At 39.6% G+C, this 20909-nt stretch overlaps 5 protein-coding genes across 5 annotated transcripts; 3 read left to right on the top strand and 2 right to left on the bottom strand.

The window, feature by feature from the left end:
• Positions 1-1421: 1421 nt before the first annotated feature.
• On the top strand, positions 1422-3412 carry PCOAH_00032030 (Uncharacterized protein; the record flags this gene model as incomplete). The annotated part of the gene is made up of 3 exons (XM_020059998.1): positions 1422-1935; positions 2061-2145; positions 2344-3412. 3 exons carry the CDS (start codon positions 1902-1904, stop codon positions 3410-3412), a joined length of 1188 nt encoding a protein of 395 aa, XP_019915740.1.
• Positions 3413-5207: 1795 nt separating this feature from the next.
• Positions 5208-8083, top strand: PCOAH_00032020 (Uncharacterized protein; the record flags this gene model as incomplete). Its single annotated transcript, XM_020059997.1, has 5 exons — positions 5208-5278; positions 5455-6222; positions 6343-7264; positions 7447-7614; positions 7748-8083. 5 exons carry the CDS (start codon positions 5208-5210, stop codon positions 8081-8083), a joined length of 2265 nt encoding a protein of 754 aa, XP_019915891.1.
• A 646-nt stretch (positions 8084-8729) lies between these two features.
• On the bottom strand, positions 8730-10088 carry PCOAH_00032010 (Uncharacterized protein; the record flags this gene model as incomplete). The annotated part of the gene is made up of 1 exon (XM_020059996.1): positions 8730-10088. The coding sequence occupies one exon, from the start codon at positions 10086-10088 to the stop codon at positions 8730-8732; it is 1359 nt and encodes a 452-aa protein (XP_019916039.1).
• A 1561-nt stretch (positions 10089-11649) lies between these two features.
• PCOAH_00032000 (Uncharacterized protein) lies at positions 11650-17901 on the top strand (the record flags this gene model as incomplete). Its single annotated transcript, XM_020059995.1, has 1 exon — positions 11650-17901. One exon carries the CDS (start codon positions 11650-11652, stop codon positions 17899-17901), a length of 6252 nt encoding a protein of 2083 aa, XP_019915656.1.
• A 564-nt stretch (positions 17902-18465) lies between these two features.
• Positions 18466-19887, bottom strand: PCOAH_00031990 (Uncharacterized protein; the record flags this gene model as incomplete). The annotated part of the gene is made up of 2 exons (XM_020059994.1): positions 18466-18608; positions 18732-19887. 2 exons carry the CDS (start codon positions 19885-19887, stop codon positions 18466-18468), a joined length of 1299 nt encoding a protein of 432 aa, XP_019915858.1.
• Positions 19888-20909: the final 1022 nt, after the last annotated feature.

The following is a 20909-nucleotide window of genomic DNA, read 5'->3' as shown; positions in this document are numbered from 1 at the left end:
GTTTTTTTACATTGCGATGTTTCATATGACGAAGATAAAATCACTGTGATCGTCTTTGCGTAGCCCCTCTTATGTTTTACACTAGGGGTGATACGATAACCATGTTGGAAGGGTAAGAAAACTGGGCAACAAAAAAGACCACTTGGATGGTCGTGGCAGGGAAGGGACATAACTCCATTCCGTTATGCGAAGTTCAGATGGTTAATCATCTCATGGATCATTGATCCTTTAACAATTACCCCCCCAAAATCCATGCCGTAATTCCTGCCATTGGGACACATTCCCCCGGGGGGCAAAATTGTGATCAAAAAAGAGGTAAAAAAAAGGAGACATTATTTGGTGTCCCTTTTTTTTAGCATAATGTAGGGGATCAAATGGGAGAGGGATAAGCGTGCACGTCATATGTGTACAACTGAGAATTGCAAAACTCTGCTCAGTGGGGGCTTCCATTTGGGTTTAAAAAAATTGCACACATTGACGGAGAAATGTAGAACCGTTCGAAAGTGTCATGCCAAATTGTCGAAAGGAAAACTAGTGTTTTCTGAAAATTGGAAATTGCGTATTCTACAATGGAAGCCCATTTGGGCATATATTTACCTACAGTGCACACATTTATTTTTTTTGGTGGAAAAATGGGGACAATTATTTAATGCCGATCTGACGTTGGGGAGTTATCCACAAAATGTCTACAGAGTAAGTGAATATTTTTCTTTCCCTTGATGAGATTTTTTTACGCTTTGGAAATTTCACATGAAGGATTCTTCGTAAGGGGGTTAAACTGCTTAGGCGTTTTTCATTACGAAGGTCTTCCACACATATATGCATTTATGTGTAAATATAGTGCGCATTTTTGCGATACGCGCAAAACTATTTCGGGAAAAAAAAGCAGGGCTGTTTAAAACAAACGAATTTGACTCCCTCAGAAAGTACAAAATGGACTCCTTGCAGGCGTAAGGAAAAAAGTGGTATTGTCCAGTGAAGCAGTTAAGTATGCACACGCAGTAACTTCACAACTGTTTTCATCAACGTGAGGATGTGTCATTCTGGGCGTGGGCAGCCCACTGTAGGGGATTTCGTTTCGTCACTGCGAGTCTTCAGTTTGTCATTTGGACCACCGCGATGTTCACCTTTTGCACAACGCGTAGCTTGTGTGCACCGGGGAATGGATATACGCATTGGCAGAAGAATTGCTTTTTAAAAAAAAAAAAAAAAGTAAAATAAAAGGTAAAGGCAAAAGCGGAACTATGAGTAAATGTAAATCTTTACCGTGTTCACCTTAAGTACCTGTGTATGTAAATACATGCAACTGCTCTCTCGCGGGGAAATGCGTGCACAGGCATAAGCGCCCATGCACATGTTTCTATCACATGTGAGGGCATAAGAATTTAAGCAAAGCGCGTTTGAAGGAATTCACAGAGTTTATGTTTGATTTATTCATGCTGTAATTTTTTTTTTCTGTTTCTTCTTTATTTGTTTTTTTTTTTTTCGTTATTTTGTGCCTCTTTTTAAATGAAGAGATAAAAATAACCCTGAACATGCAAAAGGGCAAAAATAATATTTGTAAATGATAACACTTCCACCTGTATGTATTTTTTCTGATGGTTTTTTTTTTTTTTTTTTTTTCCCCGTTTCCGTTAACTTTTTCAAAGTTTGAAACTTTGCCAAATGACAAAGCTGGGATGTGCTTACTAAGGGAAAGTCAGAATAAACATGTGGCGCATGCATATGCATACACGCGTATGTACATGTGACTGCTTATATTTATAGAGCTTCCATTAGTCCCTGTAAATATCGGAGGACACGAAAAGGAACATTTGGAGGGGTCCATTTGGGGGGAGGCCGCTTTATGACCCGTTCGGTTGGAAAGCTCACAGCTAACTTGAAAATTTTCTTCAAAAAAAATGGCGCTAAATCCGACGTTAATTCAAGGACAGGGTATGTGCAGCAGTGGTGGAGGAGGACACTTTTCCAAGCAGTTGTGTTTATAGGGGGTTTGCATTCTGGCTGCCCACATTTCCCTTTGTTCACATTTCCACCTTTCCGCTTTTCCCCCTGAACAGAGTTCCTATTCCCTGCCAACAAAGGATCAGAGTTCACGTACCTGCGAAGAGAGGACGTCAAAATGAAGCTCTACCTCCCCGACAGGTGATCAAAGGAAGAGTGTTACTAAACATATTACGCATAAGTGAGCCCATGCAGGTGGTGCCACGATGGTTTAGTACTAATGGGACGAACGGGGGTGTCTGTCTGCCATAGCTCTAATGCGCAGTTAAAGATAGCCCCGTAAATTCATTCACTTATTTATTCGTATGTTCGTGCCACCCCACACATATACAACTGCAGAACGATAAAGGAAGATGGAATGATTTTCCTAACGAGCATACGTCTGGTATTCATCAAGAATGAGCGAAGCAGAACGAACGCAAATTTCATATCGGTAGAGTTTCCACTGAATCTGATAGAGAAGCCTAAATTTGAGCAGCCCGTTTTTGGGTTGAATTATCTGTCTGGTGTAGTGAAACCGTTAATGGATCATCCCAACAGTCTAAAGAGTCCGTGCAAATGGAACCTTGTTTTTATGAATGGACAGTGTAGTAGTTTCCTTAATTATTTTTTTAAAGTATATGAGGCAGCGAAGAGAAACAGACCCTTAGGTTCCCTGAGCGAATTTAATGAGCAATTTTTTTCAAGTAGCAATGCATATGTGGATCCCAGTGACCCCACCTTTTTATATATAAACGAACCGAATCCAGAAAACCTTTACAATACACAAGGAATGACGCAAAATCATTACATTTCTCCAAACAGTCAGAGCAGCCAAGAGGTGCCAGTGTATAAGAGGCCATACGTTTCTCAGCAGAGCAGTAATAGCGGTTCTAGTAACATGCAGTCTTATAATCAGCCCAATTATACGGGAAGCTACGACTATGCTGGTGGTAGTGCCCCCTACGGTCATCTGCCATACGGGGCAAGTGGGGCTAACGGGGCTACCGGGTCAGGGTATGCGAGCCAGAGTTATGAAGCCCCCAATTACGGACACGCAAACATGAATGCAAATATGAATGCAAATGTGAATGCAAACCCGAATAGCAACTTATTATCTCACTACAACCAGCAGGGTAACAGGAATGCCTACCCCCATCAGGAAAATACAATGTCCCATTATAATCAGCATAGTGGCTTTGTAAATTATGTCCAGCCAGATAACAGAAATGGGTATGACCAACAAAATGGTAACTCTGCACCTCACGGCCAACGCGTATACCCACTGTATAATCAACCGAACAATCAGCAATACAATCCTGCTTATAATGAGCAGCTTAACAATATGCACAATCAGAACGGGGGTGCCTCCTCTTATCCTTCCAATCAACAGTCGGGGGAGCGTAACGGAGGACAGACAAATAACTAGCTAAGCAATGTTAGGTATGTATCCCGTAACGTGCTGAGGAAAAAAAGAAGAAAAAATTTCATGTAGCTACACCTAATGCAGGATATAAATGCAGAAATGTGGCCGCATGTTATTTTCACATTTGATGTTCTTCTCATGTAAAATGTTTAAAAGGGAATTTTTTTTTTCTTAACAACCGGGAGGATGCCACCCCGAGCACCTGTTGATAGTTACATTGTGTAAATTATTTGTACTGGTTTGAAATTACATTGACAGAGGGTGCGTACTGCTTCGTGAAGTAAATTAAGGATGTAAGACAAAATCGTCTTAGAGATTAGAAGTCCGTCTGATCAGATTTAATTTACAAACTTTTATGAAGAAGGATGTGAATATTCTGGGGCGTATTCCGTGGCTGGGTGTGGACCGCCTGGGTTAGTGTCACACGCGGAGTATTCATTTGTACTCGTGTAGTTGAGACAGGGAAGTGGCTCCGTGTAACTTCCCATATGTGCATGTAGTTACTGCTCCTCTCCTTGTCTATGGTGACCTTTTTTTTTTTAAAATGGCTCTTTCGTGTTGAAGGAAGGAGAGGGCAATTCATGTGATATATGTGGATTTAACAGTGGGAACTTCGATCATGTTAGAATTTTTTTTTTTATTCATTTTTTTTTTTTTTTTTTTGTAAAAACGGGTGTTTTACTTGTAAGTAAAAGTAAAAAATGAAAACTGTAAAATGTGCCATTTGAATTGGGTGTTTGTTGGGGGATATCCAACATAAACTGGAAAAAAAAAAAAAAAAAAAAAAAAAAAAAAAAAAAAAAAATCACATTTTAGCTAGTCAAGGGAAATATGCAACGTATCCCCCTGTTGACAACTCCTACCGTCTGTTTTTTTTTTTTTTTTTTTCTGTCTGCATAGCAAATCTCATTTTAGCATTTTAATAGTGCGGAACAATGTGTATGCGCTGGCTTTTGAACAGAGGACACATTCGAAGCGATTTCATCCTGTTTGGATGTGATCTTTGGGAGTAGCCTTACCATTGGTGTGTGCTCATTATGCAGCTAGGCCACACTTCAGTGAGGGAATAAAGTGTGGAAAAAGAAAAAAGGCTTCCCCAATGTAGCAAAAGGATATGCAGGTGTAGTATGAAACATGAATGTTGCAGCTGCCAGCTTTTTTTTTTCATGCCAAAAATTGCCTATTGAGGAAGGTGTAAAATGGTAGGTATGATAACGTGAAGGTGGGTCACATTGCAGAGGGGGGGGGACCAAATAAGGGAGCACTAATTTAGTCAAAATGTGATACGATGGAAAATTGCTCCTTTCCACACAGGACTGATCCGACTGACTGCATAAGGCATAGGTTGTGAGAGGGACTCCCATTTTTTTTTTTTTTTTTTTTTTAATTTTCCCTTTGTAATGCGTTTCGTTGTTTGTGTAAATATTTAAATGGTTTAAGCGTAAGGTGATGGGCATAGGAGAGAAGAAAAAAAGAAATAAATAAAAAATAAACACACAGCGCACATGGTATGCGATATGTGGGCACACCGCGTAGGTCATGTTCAGCCGCAGAGGAGTAAGGTAAAGGGGGATAGTTTTCCAGTTAAACGGCGCAACGCAGGAGTTATGATCTCCTATGCCACATCACTTTTACGATAACTACGCATTAAGGGGCTGAGCTTCACCCACGTCTACACGTCCACTTGTGGGTCAGCCTTTACGTTTTCCACCCCATTTGTATTTTCCAATAAGTGTGTGTTGTCAGTTTTCCATTTTGCACACTCCCCGTTGGTTTTATCTCCCCATTTTAATTTATCATGGGGTTTTCGGAGAACCCTAAGTTTTTTTTGTTGGTCAAAAAGGTTTTAAAAAAGTGGAAATTTATAGGGTAAGAGAAGGGGGAGAGTAATAACAGACACGTCTTCGCGTTGCATCGTGTATGAGCTAGGCGCATGCACACCCATGTGTACACTTATTCCTACCGATATGTGTATCTGTGTAGATGTTTTTCATTTTCCGTTTTTCGCTCTTTGCTGATGGCGCCCCTTTTCTTCCCTTCGGCAGAATCGGCCTATCCGTCGTGGGCTTCGCTTACCTTTGCGTGTTCAACAAATTTAGCAAAAAGGCCGAGTTGGACGCGCTGATTTTTTCGCAATTCCCAGGGAATTCCAACTTAGGCAAAACTGATGAGGAATTTCTAAACGACACGAGCAGATATTTTTCCAACTATGGGTTCAAGGAAGATATAATAGACGTAATAGGCGAATACATCAGAAGCATGTCCCCGTTTGTCCAAACGGTGAAGCGCAAGGTTAGCGGAAGGGGTAGCGTAAAGGGTGACATACTGGTCAGCACTGTGGCGTGCAAATTCTGCAACAACATGGAAAACATAATCGTTGTGATCAACTTCGATTACAAGGAAAGGAGAAATTTTCACGCCATTTCAGTTGGTTTAACGTTAATGAATTATTTTCAAAATTGCAATTATATGAGTAAGGACATCATATTTTTGTTCACCAACAAGGAATGGCTATATTCCTTAGGGGTGCAGAAATTTGTCCAGGACTTTTTGTACAGTAATGATGTAAGTAATGGGAGGAAGGCCCTGTCCAGATCGGCCATCATAATAGAATTTGATTCTGTGTACCCTTCACATATACACATAAATTATGAAGGGCTAAATGGGCTTTTACCCAACCTGGACTTTATCTTGCTGTTGACGAATGAGCTAAACTACTACAACATTCCTGTGAAAGTGGAATCTCCCCACGAGGCGATCTTTGACATGGCGTTGGAGCGGGGCTACGAGAAGGGGCACGTCTACTTCTTGAGGTAGGCGCTGCGGTTGCAATGGTCATTGCGCGTATGCGTAGTGAAAAAGATGTAGGCGCCATCCTGCATACAGATCTTGCACATTTTCCCACCCCCTTTTTTTTTATCCCCCCTGTGAAGGGAAAACATTGCAGCCTTCACCGCCTCAGGCGTGAGCAAGATCCCGCTGAAAAACAAAATGCTAAATTTATTTAACTTCACCAAAGCGATGGAAAGTTTTATAAGGAGTCAAAGTAATACCCCCGAAGGATTCTGCCACTCGTCCAACTTTTATTTCTTCGATACGATTAGAAGAAGAGTGCCCATCAGTGTGTACTGCTATAGTGTCTACTTAATATGTGCCTACGCCATTTTGAAGTTACTAAAGGGTTCTATTCTACGAAGCTACACAAATCTCATGGTGGGTCTGTATGCGTATGTGAAAACCGTTTCTATAATTTCATTGCCTATATATTTATTTTCCACGAATGATAAGATTTACGAGGTGCTGCGGTTGAAAAAGAAACTACCCTTGTGCACAGAATGGCACCCAGATCGTTACGAAAAGTACGTGGAAATAGCTCACTACTGGTGGGAAATCCTCATCCTATCGATCATTGTGGCCCTTGTTTTTAACTACGTAATTTCGTGCATGATTAAAAAGATCAGCAAAGTGCATAAATATGAAAAGGTCCAGAAAATTGAAAAAATTGTCCTTTTAGATAAGGTAAAAAAGTTGAATAGTAGAATAAACAGTATAATTGGGGTAAGCCATTTTTATGCCAATTTGGATAATGAGGAAGTTTTAGCTAGCTGGGGAGATTTTTCCAAATTGACTAAACCGAAAATTGTGCACAGTGATGATGAGGAGTTCCTTCGGGAGAAGAAAAACAGAGCGCTGGTTAAGAAGCTGCAGGACGAATTGGATGAGGTGGAGAAGACATTACAACTAATGGACCATGGAAATGTCCTGTACATTTTTAACAGCTCCGTTGCGCCGTATTATTGCATAATGAATAGCATGAACTGTTTTTACTTCATTTTTGTTGTGCTCCTGTCGTCGGTAATGGGAAAAAAGGGGCAAGAAACTAACCAAACAGTGTTTTCGTGCACCCCCCTATGGGCTTACAAACGAAGCATGGTGTATGTACCCCACTTTCGTTATTACAGGGGTTATTTTATCACTACATTTTTCGCTCCCTTTTACGATTTCCTGTTTGCCCCATTTGATTATCCCCCCCGCAGCTGTACAACTGGTCCTACGCAGCCCTCTTCAGCGTGCTCTTCGTGATCCCCGTGTCTGTTCTCCATAATGTAAAGACACAGCGAAAGAAAGTGATCCAGAAGGTCATCATTTTGGCATTCATTCTGGTGGGACTAGCGCTGGTGTATCCCTACGAGGGCTTCATTCTGGTAATTCAAGCGGCTAGGAACGGCACTTTCGCTGAGAGGAAATTTTGCAAAGAAGTAAAACATATTCATGTGCGTTTTTCCCAAACTGCTCATCGAATGTAGATTTTCCCCTTTCGCCATTTCCCTCCTGCAGAGCGCAAGACACAAACTGATCAGGCACCTAATGAACGGATTTGCAAAATGCCAGAAATATTTGGCAAAGTCAAAGTTAGCAGACACCAAGTACTTCCCCGATTTTTTGGAATTTCTATGTTCGAACAAAATTTTCGAACCGCTACATTTAAATAAATATTATTTAAAAAATCAGGACATTAAATTTAATTACAGCAATAATATTAAGAACGAGGTTTTGCTAAATCTGTATAGCATGGCCAGAAACCATTACTGTGTTGGTTCGCAAGTGTATCCCCTTATATGTTTCACCTTTTTTCCCGTTTTTTTTTTCATAATGTATGTTTTTTTTTGTTAGCCATTGGAGTTTTTTTTTTTTTTTTTTTTAAATTCCTGGTCTTTTACGCCATGATGGGATGTGCACCCGGAATGGTGTCCCCAATTTGTAGACCATGCGTGTGCATGGTAGGTTCGGTATCTGTTGTGTGGATAAACTTCAGTGGTGGAAGTACTGTGTGTAGAGTCAGCCTCATTGGCTACCTACACCCGTTCTGAGTTAAAACATTTGTCCATTTTGTCACCTCTGCGCGCATCACATGTGGGATCTATTCTAAAGCGGTGACGCGATTTATTTACAGTTTGGTTTTTAAGAAGAATTATATTGGGGGTCCCATTTAACAGAAACAAATGGAAAGTTCATTATGATCACTTTAAAAAAAGAAAAAATGAAATACTAAAAAAAAATTTACCCCCTTGGGTTATAAGGAAGGTGCCTGAACGACGACGTTTTCGAAATGGAGAACAGTCATCGTGGCAACGGCGACAGCATCAGTGGCTACGAATGGATGAGGTGTTCCACTAAAGGGGGAATAATACAGAGGGGTGGACGCAGGTATATGCGGAAGGAAACTTGAAAAGGAATGGACCCCCTGCCAATCAAGAGCAGGGAGAACGACGGACACGGATGTTAGGGACGGAAACATTGTGCTAAACTGGGGATATATTCAGCACAGTGCGGTTTTAGGGGCACTTCCCTCGCGCCCCATTTTATTGGAAATTATGTTTTTCGTGTTAACTATTAAGTCAATGTACTGCACATTGCTTTTCTCATTCGAAATTTCATTTTTCCTTTTTTGCCTTTTATCATGATCATTGTCGGAAAAGAAGAGGATTTTCTTCCGCTTCCTTTCCTTTTTTATATTAAATTCGTCTGCACGGTATGATTTGTTTCTGTCGACATCTCTGTACCTATAAATTGACGTGCTTCTGTTTCTTTGTTTTGAATTTTTCTTCCACGGGAGAGGGTCCTTTTTCGTTGGTGCATCATTCACATGTTGAGATGAATTCTTTTTCCCATTAGTGCATGTTGTGTGGTCGGATACAACTTGGTCCGGTACTTTCATATGAGGGGGTGTCCTCCTTGGGGTGTCATACGAATGAGAACGCCTGCGGCAATCATGGCGGTGGTTGTCCAGCCGATGAGGGGGTAGTTGATTGGCAGCACCCTGCGTGGCATTTTTTTCCTTAAATTTATGATAAAAAAATAATTTTTTTTTTTCTGCTTTTTTGAGTAATAGGAAGTACTGCGTTTTTTCGGCATCCATGTGGTCAATGTTTTTCTTTAAGACGTCAACCTGGTTGGACAGGACTTGGTTTTCATTTATTAATTCCTCTATCCGACTTTTTAGAACTTTTTTCTTTGATTTGTTTAGCATATTTTTGTACTGTGCTTCTTTATGTAATTTATAAAATTTTTCGCATTTCAAATTTATGTCTGTGATTTTTTTTAAATATTCGTTCAGAAGAGATTGGTAAGTTTTCATCTTCTGTTCAATGTCGTGTCTGTTATTTTTGCTATCATGTAAATGTTGCATTATGGCTTCCACTTTTTTATTAATCTCTGCATACATTTTATTAAGTACATTAATATTATTCTGTGTGAGCATTTTCTTGTTTTCTTTTTCTTGATTGTTATTTTCTTTTCGGTCACTTAGTTGGGATTTAAATTTTTCATTTTCTAATTTGAGTCCTATAAGTTCTGTAGCTTTCAAATTGTAATTTTCTTTTTCTTTAGTGAGACAAGAATTGAGTACGTCCATTTCTGTTTCTAATTTTTTTATTTTTATATCGTATTCAAAATTGCAATTTTCCATTTCTTTGTCTTTCTTCCTTTCTATGTTATTTAGCAGCTGTTTATATTTTTCTATTTCATTTTCCAGTTGGCAGTTTTTGAGTTGTACTTTATTCATTTCTTGGGTGAGAATTTCTTCCTTCTTTTTTGCCTTAACGTACTCTTCGCAGAACTCGCTTAGCAGAATTTTACTTTCGGCAAATTTGAAGAACACCTTTTCTTCGTCGTTCATCTTTGCGCGTGTTTGGAGGCAGCCACGGATGCAACTACTTAATGTTGCTAATTCTTTTACTTTTGGGGGGAGAACTTTTTCCTCCTTTTCGACCTGCACGGATGCAGCTTCGTAGGTCAATTGTCCAGGGGGGTTACATAGACCAACGAGGGAACAATTTTGACAATAGGAAGGGGGGGTTTTCTTCGGAGACGGACACCCACTGTATGTATGGTGGGGGGAGGAGGGTTGTTAAGTTGTTTCGGTTGCTATGCCAGAGTGGGGCCTGCCCACAACGGAACTGATCCACTGCCACGTGGAGTGCCTTCCTACGATGCGGCGGATCAGCACGAATCAGTCTATTCCCCCTGACGGGATGGAAAAAGGACTCTTCTTTTCAAATTTGGAGCTGCGTATATAATTTGTACAGAATAAATGGTCTACTTAGATATGGCAACAAAAAAAATGGCAATTTGCTTTATCAAAACGAAGGGGGACATCCCGCTTTGCCGTTTTGTCACCTTTAAATTTGTAAAATATTACAACTCTGTTGGGAGAAGTTGAGCGGATGTTCTTTTTCCCCCGTGTGCAGGCAAACCTGCATACTTTCATTTTAAAAGTTATATATTTATTCTTTTTTTTTTTTTTTTTTTTTTTTTTTTCCTTGTTGCGAATATGTAGAAGAAGCGTTTGGAAGTGCGATGGGACTTCCCGCCTTGAGCGAAAACGTATACCTGAAGCAGAGCCCTTTTTTTAAACTCGCTGCAGGAGGAAAAACATAATAAGTCGCGTAATCACGAATGCAGTATAAAGGGACGCAGACGTTTATTGCCACATATGGAGGGACCAACATGGGCAATTTATGCAAGTACGTGGTCACCCCCATGTGCCCATTTATGCGAACGTATATATAGTATCGGTGAAGGGGGAAGAAATTAAGGAAGGATTTTTCCGATCCATTCTTCACGACTCTGGAAGATTTCGCTTTTGCAGCTTTCCAACTCACCCCAAATGGGGCATATAAATTTTGAACATAAAAAAAGGAAAAATTAATTTTGACATGGTGAAAGGGCTTAATGAGCATAGCTTAGTGAGATATTCCTTTTTTTTTTTTTTTTTTGGGCGTGGTTTTGTTTAGGTGTATTATATATGCGTATACATCAACCATTGTATGCATGTAGCTGAAGGGGTGATAAGCATATATATGTTCTCGTTGGAAGGCTTCAATGGGGAAAGGGAGTCACATATGCTCATTTACTTGTGTTAGACGAACATACCGTATGGGTGGCCACAAGGACGCTCTACCTGTAATTGTAACTCTACTTCTTCATCTGCTTCCTATCGTTATATGGGCATTTTTCCAAATAGGAAAGTGAAGGAGGTGCCCACTTTGTGAGTATAGCATTATTTAACCTATAAGGACACCCACTGAAAAGAAGGAGCTATCCGAAGTGAGGCCCCTCTGCACACGCCGCCCCCCCAAGAAGAGCACGAACATGAGATGGCCCAGCAGACAAGACCATTAATAATCGAACGAACAGAAAGGTTTTAACACATACGTGAAAACCCACATAGACATATAATGAAAAAGGAACTGAAAGGAAAAAAACCAAAGGGCAATGTTAACAGTAGTGCTGCAAGTAGCAATTTTAATGAGGAAAATAGAAAAATTAAAAAAAAAAAAAACATTTACTTCAACAGCGGAAAGGGTCTGTTTCCAAGTCCGACCTACGGGGGTATCTTAAACACAGGTACAAACATAAATGCGAATGTAAATTTAAATATAAATAACCTAAATTTTGGCCCCGTCCAAGGAGGCGAAAGAGAGGCACTTCAACAGAACCTAAGAATTGACCCCAGAGCGATAGGGGGAAGCGGACCCGTACAGGGATTTCTCCAAGGGGCAATAATAAACAACGCTGCAAATAAAAATAGAAAAGGAATTTTACAAAATGTGAATACTTCACCGAGGGGTAACAACAAAGATGGTAACTATTTCGGGACAAATGTGGACGGAGGGATGAACTCTTTCCATGTGAAAAATAAAAAATTAAACAAGGATGGAAGTAGCGGCCTAGGGATGAATAAGAATCTTTACAGAGGTGTGGGAAATGCCAATGAAGTAAACACTGGAAGGGTGGATAACCAGCCCGCCTTTAAGGGGGGGGACGCCGTTTCACTGGGTGGAGCAGCGGCAGGAGGAGTAAGTAGCGGCTTGATCACAAGTGGAAGCACATTCGAAAATGCAGGCGGAACGAATAACAGGAAGGTAGGCCATATTAGAGGAAACATCAGGGGTGGAAGTAATGCCCCCCAAAGGAATTGCTACCCATTTAATAGCGGTCACTACGTTGGGAAATCACCCAACAAGCTGAACTTGGCCTACACACATAAGATTTACAAAAGTAGAACCAATATTTATGGAAAAAAAATTTTTAAAAATAACAAAATTGTCAATAATAATATGACTGGTCAGGTAAAAAAAAACGAGTTTAATTCTGTCGATAATTATAACATCAATTTTGTTAACAACGTGGGAAGTAAACCCTTGTTAAATGTTGATGACTCTGGGAAGGGAGATCATTGGGATGATACCTATTTTGATTTTTCAGCAAATGGGATGAATACAGATGAGGGCGGTAGGGATGATTCGGGTACCTTCTTCGATGTGGGTACCAGTGTGCATAGTGGCGTTTTGGACACTTCCACCTGTACAGGTCAGCAGGGGGTTTACTCTCAGTACGGCGATGCAGCTAAGGGTACCGGTCACGAAGTTAGCGAATGCGGTAATTGCGGTAGATGCGAGAGTTGCACTGGTTTTGGTCTGTATGGCAATGTGAGGACGAACGACATTTCAGGCAAGGAGAAGCACGATCTGGGAGAACCTAACTTCCCTGGTTCAAAAGTAGAACCGATAGATAAGGAGCGGGTGGATGAAATGGACGAGCAGATGCTGAACGAGCAAAAGAAAAAAGAGAAAGAAGCATTTGCGCAAAGTTATTTAGAGAAAATAATAAAACTTCTGTCTGAGAAGGTAAAACGTATGCTAACTGTCACAGATAAGGAGTGCATCCATTTGGTGAGATCCATTGTAGAGCTTCTACAGTGTGTAAAGAAGATAATAAATTTTTCTGAGCAGTACCACTTCCACTACAGTATATTCGGCATCGTATTAAATATCTATGCGAACGTATGTGTGAAGATGTTTGCACAGAATGATATTTTAAAAGTAGCCAATTTGAAGTGCCTGGTGTGTTTGTTCGAAATTTTGATTATGCTAAGAAGAGACTGTTTCAATCTTTCTTACGTTTTTTTTTTATTTGTAAATTATTTGAAAAGCAACATAGATGGGCTTGATATACTGTCGAAGAAGAACTTAAAATATAACACCAGGGTTGTGAATAATGACGAGAAGATATTTTTAAAAATGGTAAACTCGTTTGTAACTCTGTTTTCGCTTTGTGCTGAAAGTGAGAGTAGCATGGTCCGGGTGGAGTCTCTCAAGTCATTTTTCTGTGTGTTGGAAATATTGAAGGGGAAGAACGTAGGAAATGACACTGGCAACAGCGATATTGGCAAGACGAAGGATAACCCACCTGGGCAGCGTGAACCGAGTGATGAGACCTCCTCGGTGGTGTTTGCCCCGTTCAGCAGAGCACTAATTATGGGATGCCTGGTTGGTAAGAAGGGGACCATGTTCAGGGGACACACCACAGGAAAAATGATAAACCTGCAGAAGTATTACTTGAGTTTTTTTAAAAGCAACTACATGTGTTCAGAGGTGTACACGCAGGAAGGTGGTCAAGCAGGGAGGAGAGCCTTCTCCAATAGGGAAAGTGATCAACAGGGGGGTGCCACCCAACTTAGTTGGGTTAATAAATATATGGGGTCCAAAAAAGAAAGGGCCAATTTGTATAAAGGCAATGTGAGCAGCATGCCAAATCAACAGTGGCAAAAAAATAATTGGCAAGAAAATGCAAACTTCACAAATGACCAAATTGGAATGAAAACAAATGTAGGGGAAAAGGAGTACAGAACAAAAAGCTCCATTTTGTTAATAAACTTTGAAACCATTTTTAATAGCGATCCCAGTAATGGTTGGTTGACGAACAAAATAGACGACGAGGATGAACAACACATTTTGCTTTTCATTCTGAGGATTTTCAATTTGTTTGTCGATATGTATCAGGATAAAGAGATAAGTGACATAATACAAAAAAACATTGTGTTTTTTTTAAACCACATAGATGTGCACATATTTAGTTACGTAACCTATTTGGTTAGCAAAATTTCTCACATAATTCCGATAAATAAAAGTTTTTTTAATAAATATATATCTGTCCTTTTGAAGAATTTAAACAAGGAAAGGCGCAAGTTCATATTCCTCATGTTATCCTACAGTGAATACGAAAAGAATGGGTTGTATGTTGTGTTGAATTTACTGAGCAATTTGTGCATTTATAATTTCCACTATAAGACGAATACCCACTTGATGGACTTTGACAGTATTTCCGAAGATTCTTTGAGGAGAAATTTGGGGGAGGAAAACGACTGCGGGGGGGGTGCAGGTAATAATATGACAGATGAGTACAACCCGCATCCGTCTCTTAACCCAACGGAGGAGGACTCCTTTGGGGAAGTGAAAGACTACAGTAATGTGAACGAGCATGAGGTGTACCTTGTGGACCACATGATACATAACAATGAAGAATGGTGTTCTGTTTACGCCGTTTTGATTGTTCTCTCATTTAAGTACCCTGGTTTGATGTTTTCTTTCTTTTTTAACAAATTTGGAAAAAGTTTCGTACAGAATAACGACAATTGTTTACCTCATTTTAATTTGTTCGACTGGTCCCACAGATTTGGGTACTACATATCGAGTGGCGTTTTGAATGCCATTTTGAGTGTCGTTTTGAATGCGCCTTTGGAGGGGCAAACCCAAGTTAATGCCAGCATGTTCAACATGATAATAAGTGGTGTTGATGGTGGTGGTGCTGCTGCTGAGGAGGAGGAGGACTATGGGGGAAGTCTCACGAGTGAATATTCGGGCGAGAAGGATGGGGCAGTGTTAAGAGATAACAGGAGGGGTGAATCAAACGAAACGACAAAAATTAGCAATACCACCATGCAGGTGAACCAGGTGGATACGCATTTAAGAGCGGGTAGGAAGCAGAGCCTCCTTTGCAAGGAAGAGGTGGCACTGGAATTGCTAACCCATCAGATGTATGCCTTTTTAGAGTACCCGCACTGTGTCCAACCAAGCATATGCGATCGAGAATGGAATTTCTGTTATGTGTACATATCGAGCATCCTTAACCTTTTTTTTAACAAGAACGTTTCCTTTTTTGGAGAAAATTGTTTTTTTTTTAAAAAGAATATATGGCACTTATTGCACGACCGATCGAATTTGAAGACGCACCATTTTTTGGAATTTTTAGAAATGTTCAAGGATTCGAATTTTAACTACGTCAGCGAGAGTAGCGAATTGGTGGGGATGCTGAACTGTGTGATTGACCCTTCGGAGGAGGGAAACAAATTTGGGGAAAAACGTGATGTAAGTGAGAAATTAGAAGAGGAAATCTCCATAGGAAGAGAATTAATGGCGAAATGGAGACAAATGAAGAACAATAAGGAGGTGGTTCCGTGTTGTGATAACACAAAGGATGACCCTGACGGAGACTTAATACATTTCAAACAAGCCTACATGAAATACTCCCGCTGTGTATCCGACATGGTAGAGGATCACATGGCTAGTAATTTTTTTTTTCAAATTATGGTGAGGGATTCTTACGCGCCAAATGATCCGCCCATTGGAAGGTATGAGAAGTATTTGCGACAAATTAGCGTTGAATTGATTGCGGGTCGGTTGATACAGAAGGAGAAGACGGAGTTCACCCATTTGTGCTGCTTCCAAAGGGGGGACACTTTATTGAGTGATCTCTTTGGGGGGGAAGATTCGCTTGTAGAAACGGGGAGCACATTTTTGGACGTGCCATTTTCTCATCAGGGTGTAACCAACCAGGGGGACAATTCAAACAGCAGCGTAGGGAAGGAAAGACGATGCAGTTTGTCGCAACAGACTGCAGGTGGTAGCCCCGCTAGAAAGGATACAACTATTGATTTGGCCAACACGATGGAGGAAGAACGTAATGTTCTCGATGCGATTATTAAGAGGAATGTAAAAATGGAGGAGCAGCATAGGAAAGGCATTGTCCATTTGGAGGGCAGACTACATTGGTCCATTGAAGAAGGGAATGATCAGGACATTAAACAGGTTCACAATTTTAGAGCGTCTCAAAATAATTGCGGCGAAGACAAAGGAGGAAAAAAAATTCAGCCATACAGTGTGCATAGCCACGTTGTAAAATTGTTTGGAATCGATACGGAAGGAGGTAATGCAATGGAGCGAAGGGTAGCCGAGGGAAGGCACATTCTACAAAGACGAAATTTTGAAGAGTTTAAATTTTTGAAAGCGAAAATAAAAATTTTGCATGATCAGAAGAATGGAATTCCAAGGCGGGAAGAAATTATGAATTTTGAAAAGAAATTTCCGGAGTATTTTTACCATAAAAAGGTTATCAATATAAATCATAAAATAAACAAAAAGTTGGTTAAAATTTATTACCTGTTCAGTGCGAATTATTTTTACACAAGAAATATATCACAGATAATTCACACCATCGTAAGTAAAATCTACGAGGAGAATACTTTTCTGTTTAACGCGCTGAAAGACTGCTTTTGCAGTTTTTCTGCAAATGGTAAAAATGTATGGAAGAATTCTGACGTTAAGGAAAAGAATTTTTTTTACAATTTTGTGTTTAAGGCGAAAGAAGGGAAGCACATCAAAGCTGTCAATTCGATGGAGCAATTTAATCATGTGTTAGTTGGGGTGGATCAACTGCTAAACGGAAAGGACAACAAGAATGGGAGTAACACATATTCAGTAAACGTTTTAATAAACAAGATATTAAAAATTATTTTAAAACATTTGAAGAATACAAATTTTATAAATTATAACAAGTGTTTGAATTTTCCTTTTCTCTTTTTGTCCTTTTTTGACGTAAAAATTAAGTTATCCTTCGAAATGGAATCCTTTCCATTTTTGGAAGAGCTCGATCAAGGGAATTTTAAAAATATCCTCCTAAATTTGCCTTACCATATTAGGTACTTTTTTGGCAGCTTATTTTTGTGTATAGAGTATGAGGATATTTTCCATGTGAATGAGGAGAAATGCCAAGGGGGGGATACTCCCCATCCGCCCAGCAGTAGCCAATGCCGAAGCAGGCGGCACCGGAATAACATAACAACATACAATTTTATGGTCGAAAATGTTATCGCGGAAGATTATTCTCTGAAGCATTTAAAAAATATGAACAAGACAAATAAGAAGGACACAAAAAATTCTCTCTTCGCAAAGCGAAAAAAAGCAAAGGTGGAAATCCAAAATGTGAAGAATACCTCCGACTATGAATTGGAGGACAAATATTTGAATGTGCACAATGCTAACATAGGGAAAGAAAAAGAGGAAAAGATAAAAAGGCCAAGCGGTCCATTCAAAAAAATAAACAAATTGAATTATCACAAAATAGACGTTAGCGAATGGAACGTAAAAAGTTTCCGATGTGCAGGTAACAGCCCGGATAGTTACACAACACCATGTAGAAGTACCATAATTGTTGAATTTAAAAAAACAGTTCAAATGAATTTTGATTGCTCTTCCACTTTGCCCGTTAAGTGCAAAGTAAACTTTTGCTATTACCACTTGGAGGACGACGCGTTTTGTTTTTTCCCTCTAGCCAGGACGAAGCATATTTACGTGCATCCATCGCAGTGATAGGCCGGAAAAAAGGGTGAAAGCTAACCCTATGGCGAAACGAAAGCGAAATACCTCACTTGTTGCGTGATGAATTACTGCTGGACTTTTTTTTGTTCTACTGAGGTGTGCGCATGTTAGGGGTCCACTTTGATCATATAATTAATCCCTCGCAATGTTTCTTTTTTTTTCTAATAAAGAGAATAATTCCCCCAATTTTTGCGTTTGATTTTGTTTAATATGTCAATTTGTGCCGATTCTGCGTGGTTTTAGAGCGCAGGAAAACTTCCCCTTTTTTTTTTTGTTACTTTTTTTATAACTGTAAATTTGAAAAATTTTGTGGCATAGCCGAAATGCTTCAATTAACCTTTCGACAGGGGGGAAAGGTTATATACAGACGTATAACACGAGTTTTTTTTCAAGTTTGATCATTTTCGAATTGAGATTGGAACTGTCCTTCTGGAACGTGCACTGAAGGAAAGGCACCTTATAGGGAGATCTCTATATTGTGGCCACAATTGTCCTTACGCCGCTTGAGCAGTTTAGGAGGTTCAACAGAGAAATGTACCTTAACATGGGACCCACTTAAAAACGGAACTTTCCTACTAAATTGTCGTTGTTGGCATTTTTTTGAAAATGACTGAAGATAAAATCTTCACTTGAGCAGGACGTACAGTTCATTCTCGATGCACTGTATCTGTGCTGCTGCTTCAGTGGGGGCGGTTTGGCTAAAGGGAAAACGAAATAATATCATAAGAAGGAGGTGTGCTTTTTGTTCATTTGAACATTCATAAGGATTTTCAATGTGCACAGAACTGTAATGTCTTATTTTATTTTTTTCTTTTTACTACGTGTGTAGGCATTACCATTTGTGTTGCTAATCCGTTCTGTGGATTTGATGGAGTGTCGTTCTAGGTATCCCCTGGGATGGTTCATTCGCTTATCGTACATTTCGGTCGTATCCTTCCAGCGAACCGTTTTCTTTTCATTTAAGGAGAGGGCATTTTCATTGGTCCATTTTTTTCTTTTCGAGGGATAATTATTTTTCGTATATTTGGATCTGTTCATATTTGCCCATTTATGTCTGTAGTTTTTTTTCCGCAGGTTGGTGTTTTTCTTTGCAACTGCAGTTGGGGTAGAATATTCATTTTTGTTCCGCGTATCAGGATAGGGGTTTCTCGACGGTTTCTGACTCCCGCGTGTGTTAACCTGAATAGTTTGTCCAGTGTCCTGTGTTTTCCTTTCATGTGTATTTTCATTTTTTCCATTCAACAGTTCCGAACTGGAATATTTTAGTGAATTTTCTTCCCTCATGTTGGGATTACATTCACGGGGAGCTTCACACCGGTTGGCACTTTCCTCATTAAAAACGTCATCCCTATTATCAGATGTTTTGTAGTAGGAGCTGTTCAAATTTGCATAGTCCTTAGTTTCGTATGTCGCTTCACTGGGGGAACCTTGTTTTGCCTCTTCCAAGATATCCTTAATGTATTTATTTAAACCGTTACAAAGAATATTTTTAAAGTTTTCAATTATTTCCTCATTTGGGAGTTCAGCTTCTGGGTTGTCCTTCTTTCCATTAATTGTGGCGCCTACGTCTTTTTCCTCTTGGCTATATTCACGTAATGAATAAATTCTCTGTTTGGTGTTTCTAGAGGGTAGTGTCACGTGGCAAGAGGCGTCATTTTTATTTACCTTTGAGAACATATTTTTAGTTTTTTTTTTTTTCAAAATGATATCTATGTCGTCTAGGCAGTCATCCGAATAGGCGGATTCCCAACTTCGGTTTGGAAGTTTCTCGACCTGTTCAAAATCTGAGTTGACGTCACAGTTTTTTTTCGTGTCGTGTATTATTTGGTTGATCGTTTTCTCTAACTTATAGTGAACATTTTTTTGCCCGCTTCTTATATTGATCAGCTGTTCAAATTGTTCATCCTCAGATGGGACTACATTAGAAAGGGTATCATAGTAATAGTTGCTGTTGCATGGGAATGGGGGGCATTTCATTTTTTTTTTTTTTGCTTTTTTCCTAGACAGTGTGTTGCTTTGCGGAGTGGTGATGCGGTGCCGACAGGTACGCTGCGATGTGTTAAGAATGAGCAGCCAAATGACATATGCGGGAAAACAAGTAAGGACAAAAAAAGGCATCAGCTGATTAAACAAATAGTTGACCGGATAAACAAGACAAAAACAAACAAAAAAAAAAAGGGGGGGAAACAACTAAACAGTCATTAGCAGACACCTCGGCGGCAAAAACATTTTTATAAAAGATTCATTAAAAAGGAGAAATAATTGGGTGAACAAAATTCCGAGGGGACTGTTGTTTTTTTCCCCCCCAACACACTATGGAATAGCTCTGCTTGAACTTTTCCCATTTGAAAATTAACGGGTGAAATGTATTCGCCGAAATGGGAAATAATTAAGAAACGTGAAAAAGTTGAGAGGGCCGTAGAGATGTTTTCTTGTTTGGGAATTATTTCGCACACCTTGGGTAGGAGAAGCAGAAGGGTATGTAACCCTCAGGTATGTACACTTTTTTGCGTCCTCAAAATTGACGTTTTTTTTTTGGGGGGGAAATTGAAAAATGTGTAAAATGGATTAATTCCTCGTATAGTTTTGTGCACATGTCGCAATGCCGAACTGAGCGTGCCTTGACTGATGAGGACACATCAAACGGTTTTTTTTTTATTTCATTTTATTTTTTTTTTCACCATTTTAAATTTAATCTATTGCACAATCAGTATTACGACTGGTTGGCTTTAAATTGTTCAATTTTGGCAAAATGCTTTTCCCTTTTTTTGTTGCTTTTATTTTTTTTTCCTGCTTGTAGCACACGCAGGGGGTGATTCCCATGCGTCATTATGAAGGTGACCGGGCGTAGATTTAACATAGTGATAGTGGTATGCTGAAAAGGGAAGGCCACTTTGCATGGTGACTTCGTTGTTCATTTTTTCTCCATTTTTTGAAGCTAGCGTAGAAGTGAAGAATCATAAAAATTGCATAAATTAAGTGACCCATTTTTTGAACAT

This window comes from Plasmodium coatneyi, chromosome 11 (genome assembly GCF_001680005.1).
Source record: "Plasmodium coatneyi strain Hackeri chromosome 11, complete sequence".
NCBI classification, from domain to species: domain Eukaryota; phylum Apicomplexa; class Aconoidasida; order Haemosporida; family Plasmodiidae; genus Plasmodium; species Plasmodium coatneyi.
The sequence above is the reverse complement of the archived record's forward strand: the minus strand, read 5'-3'. Positions and strand labels throughout refer to the sequence as shown.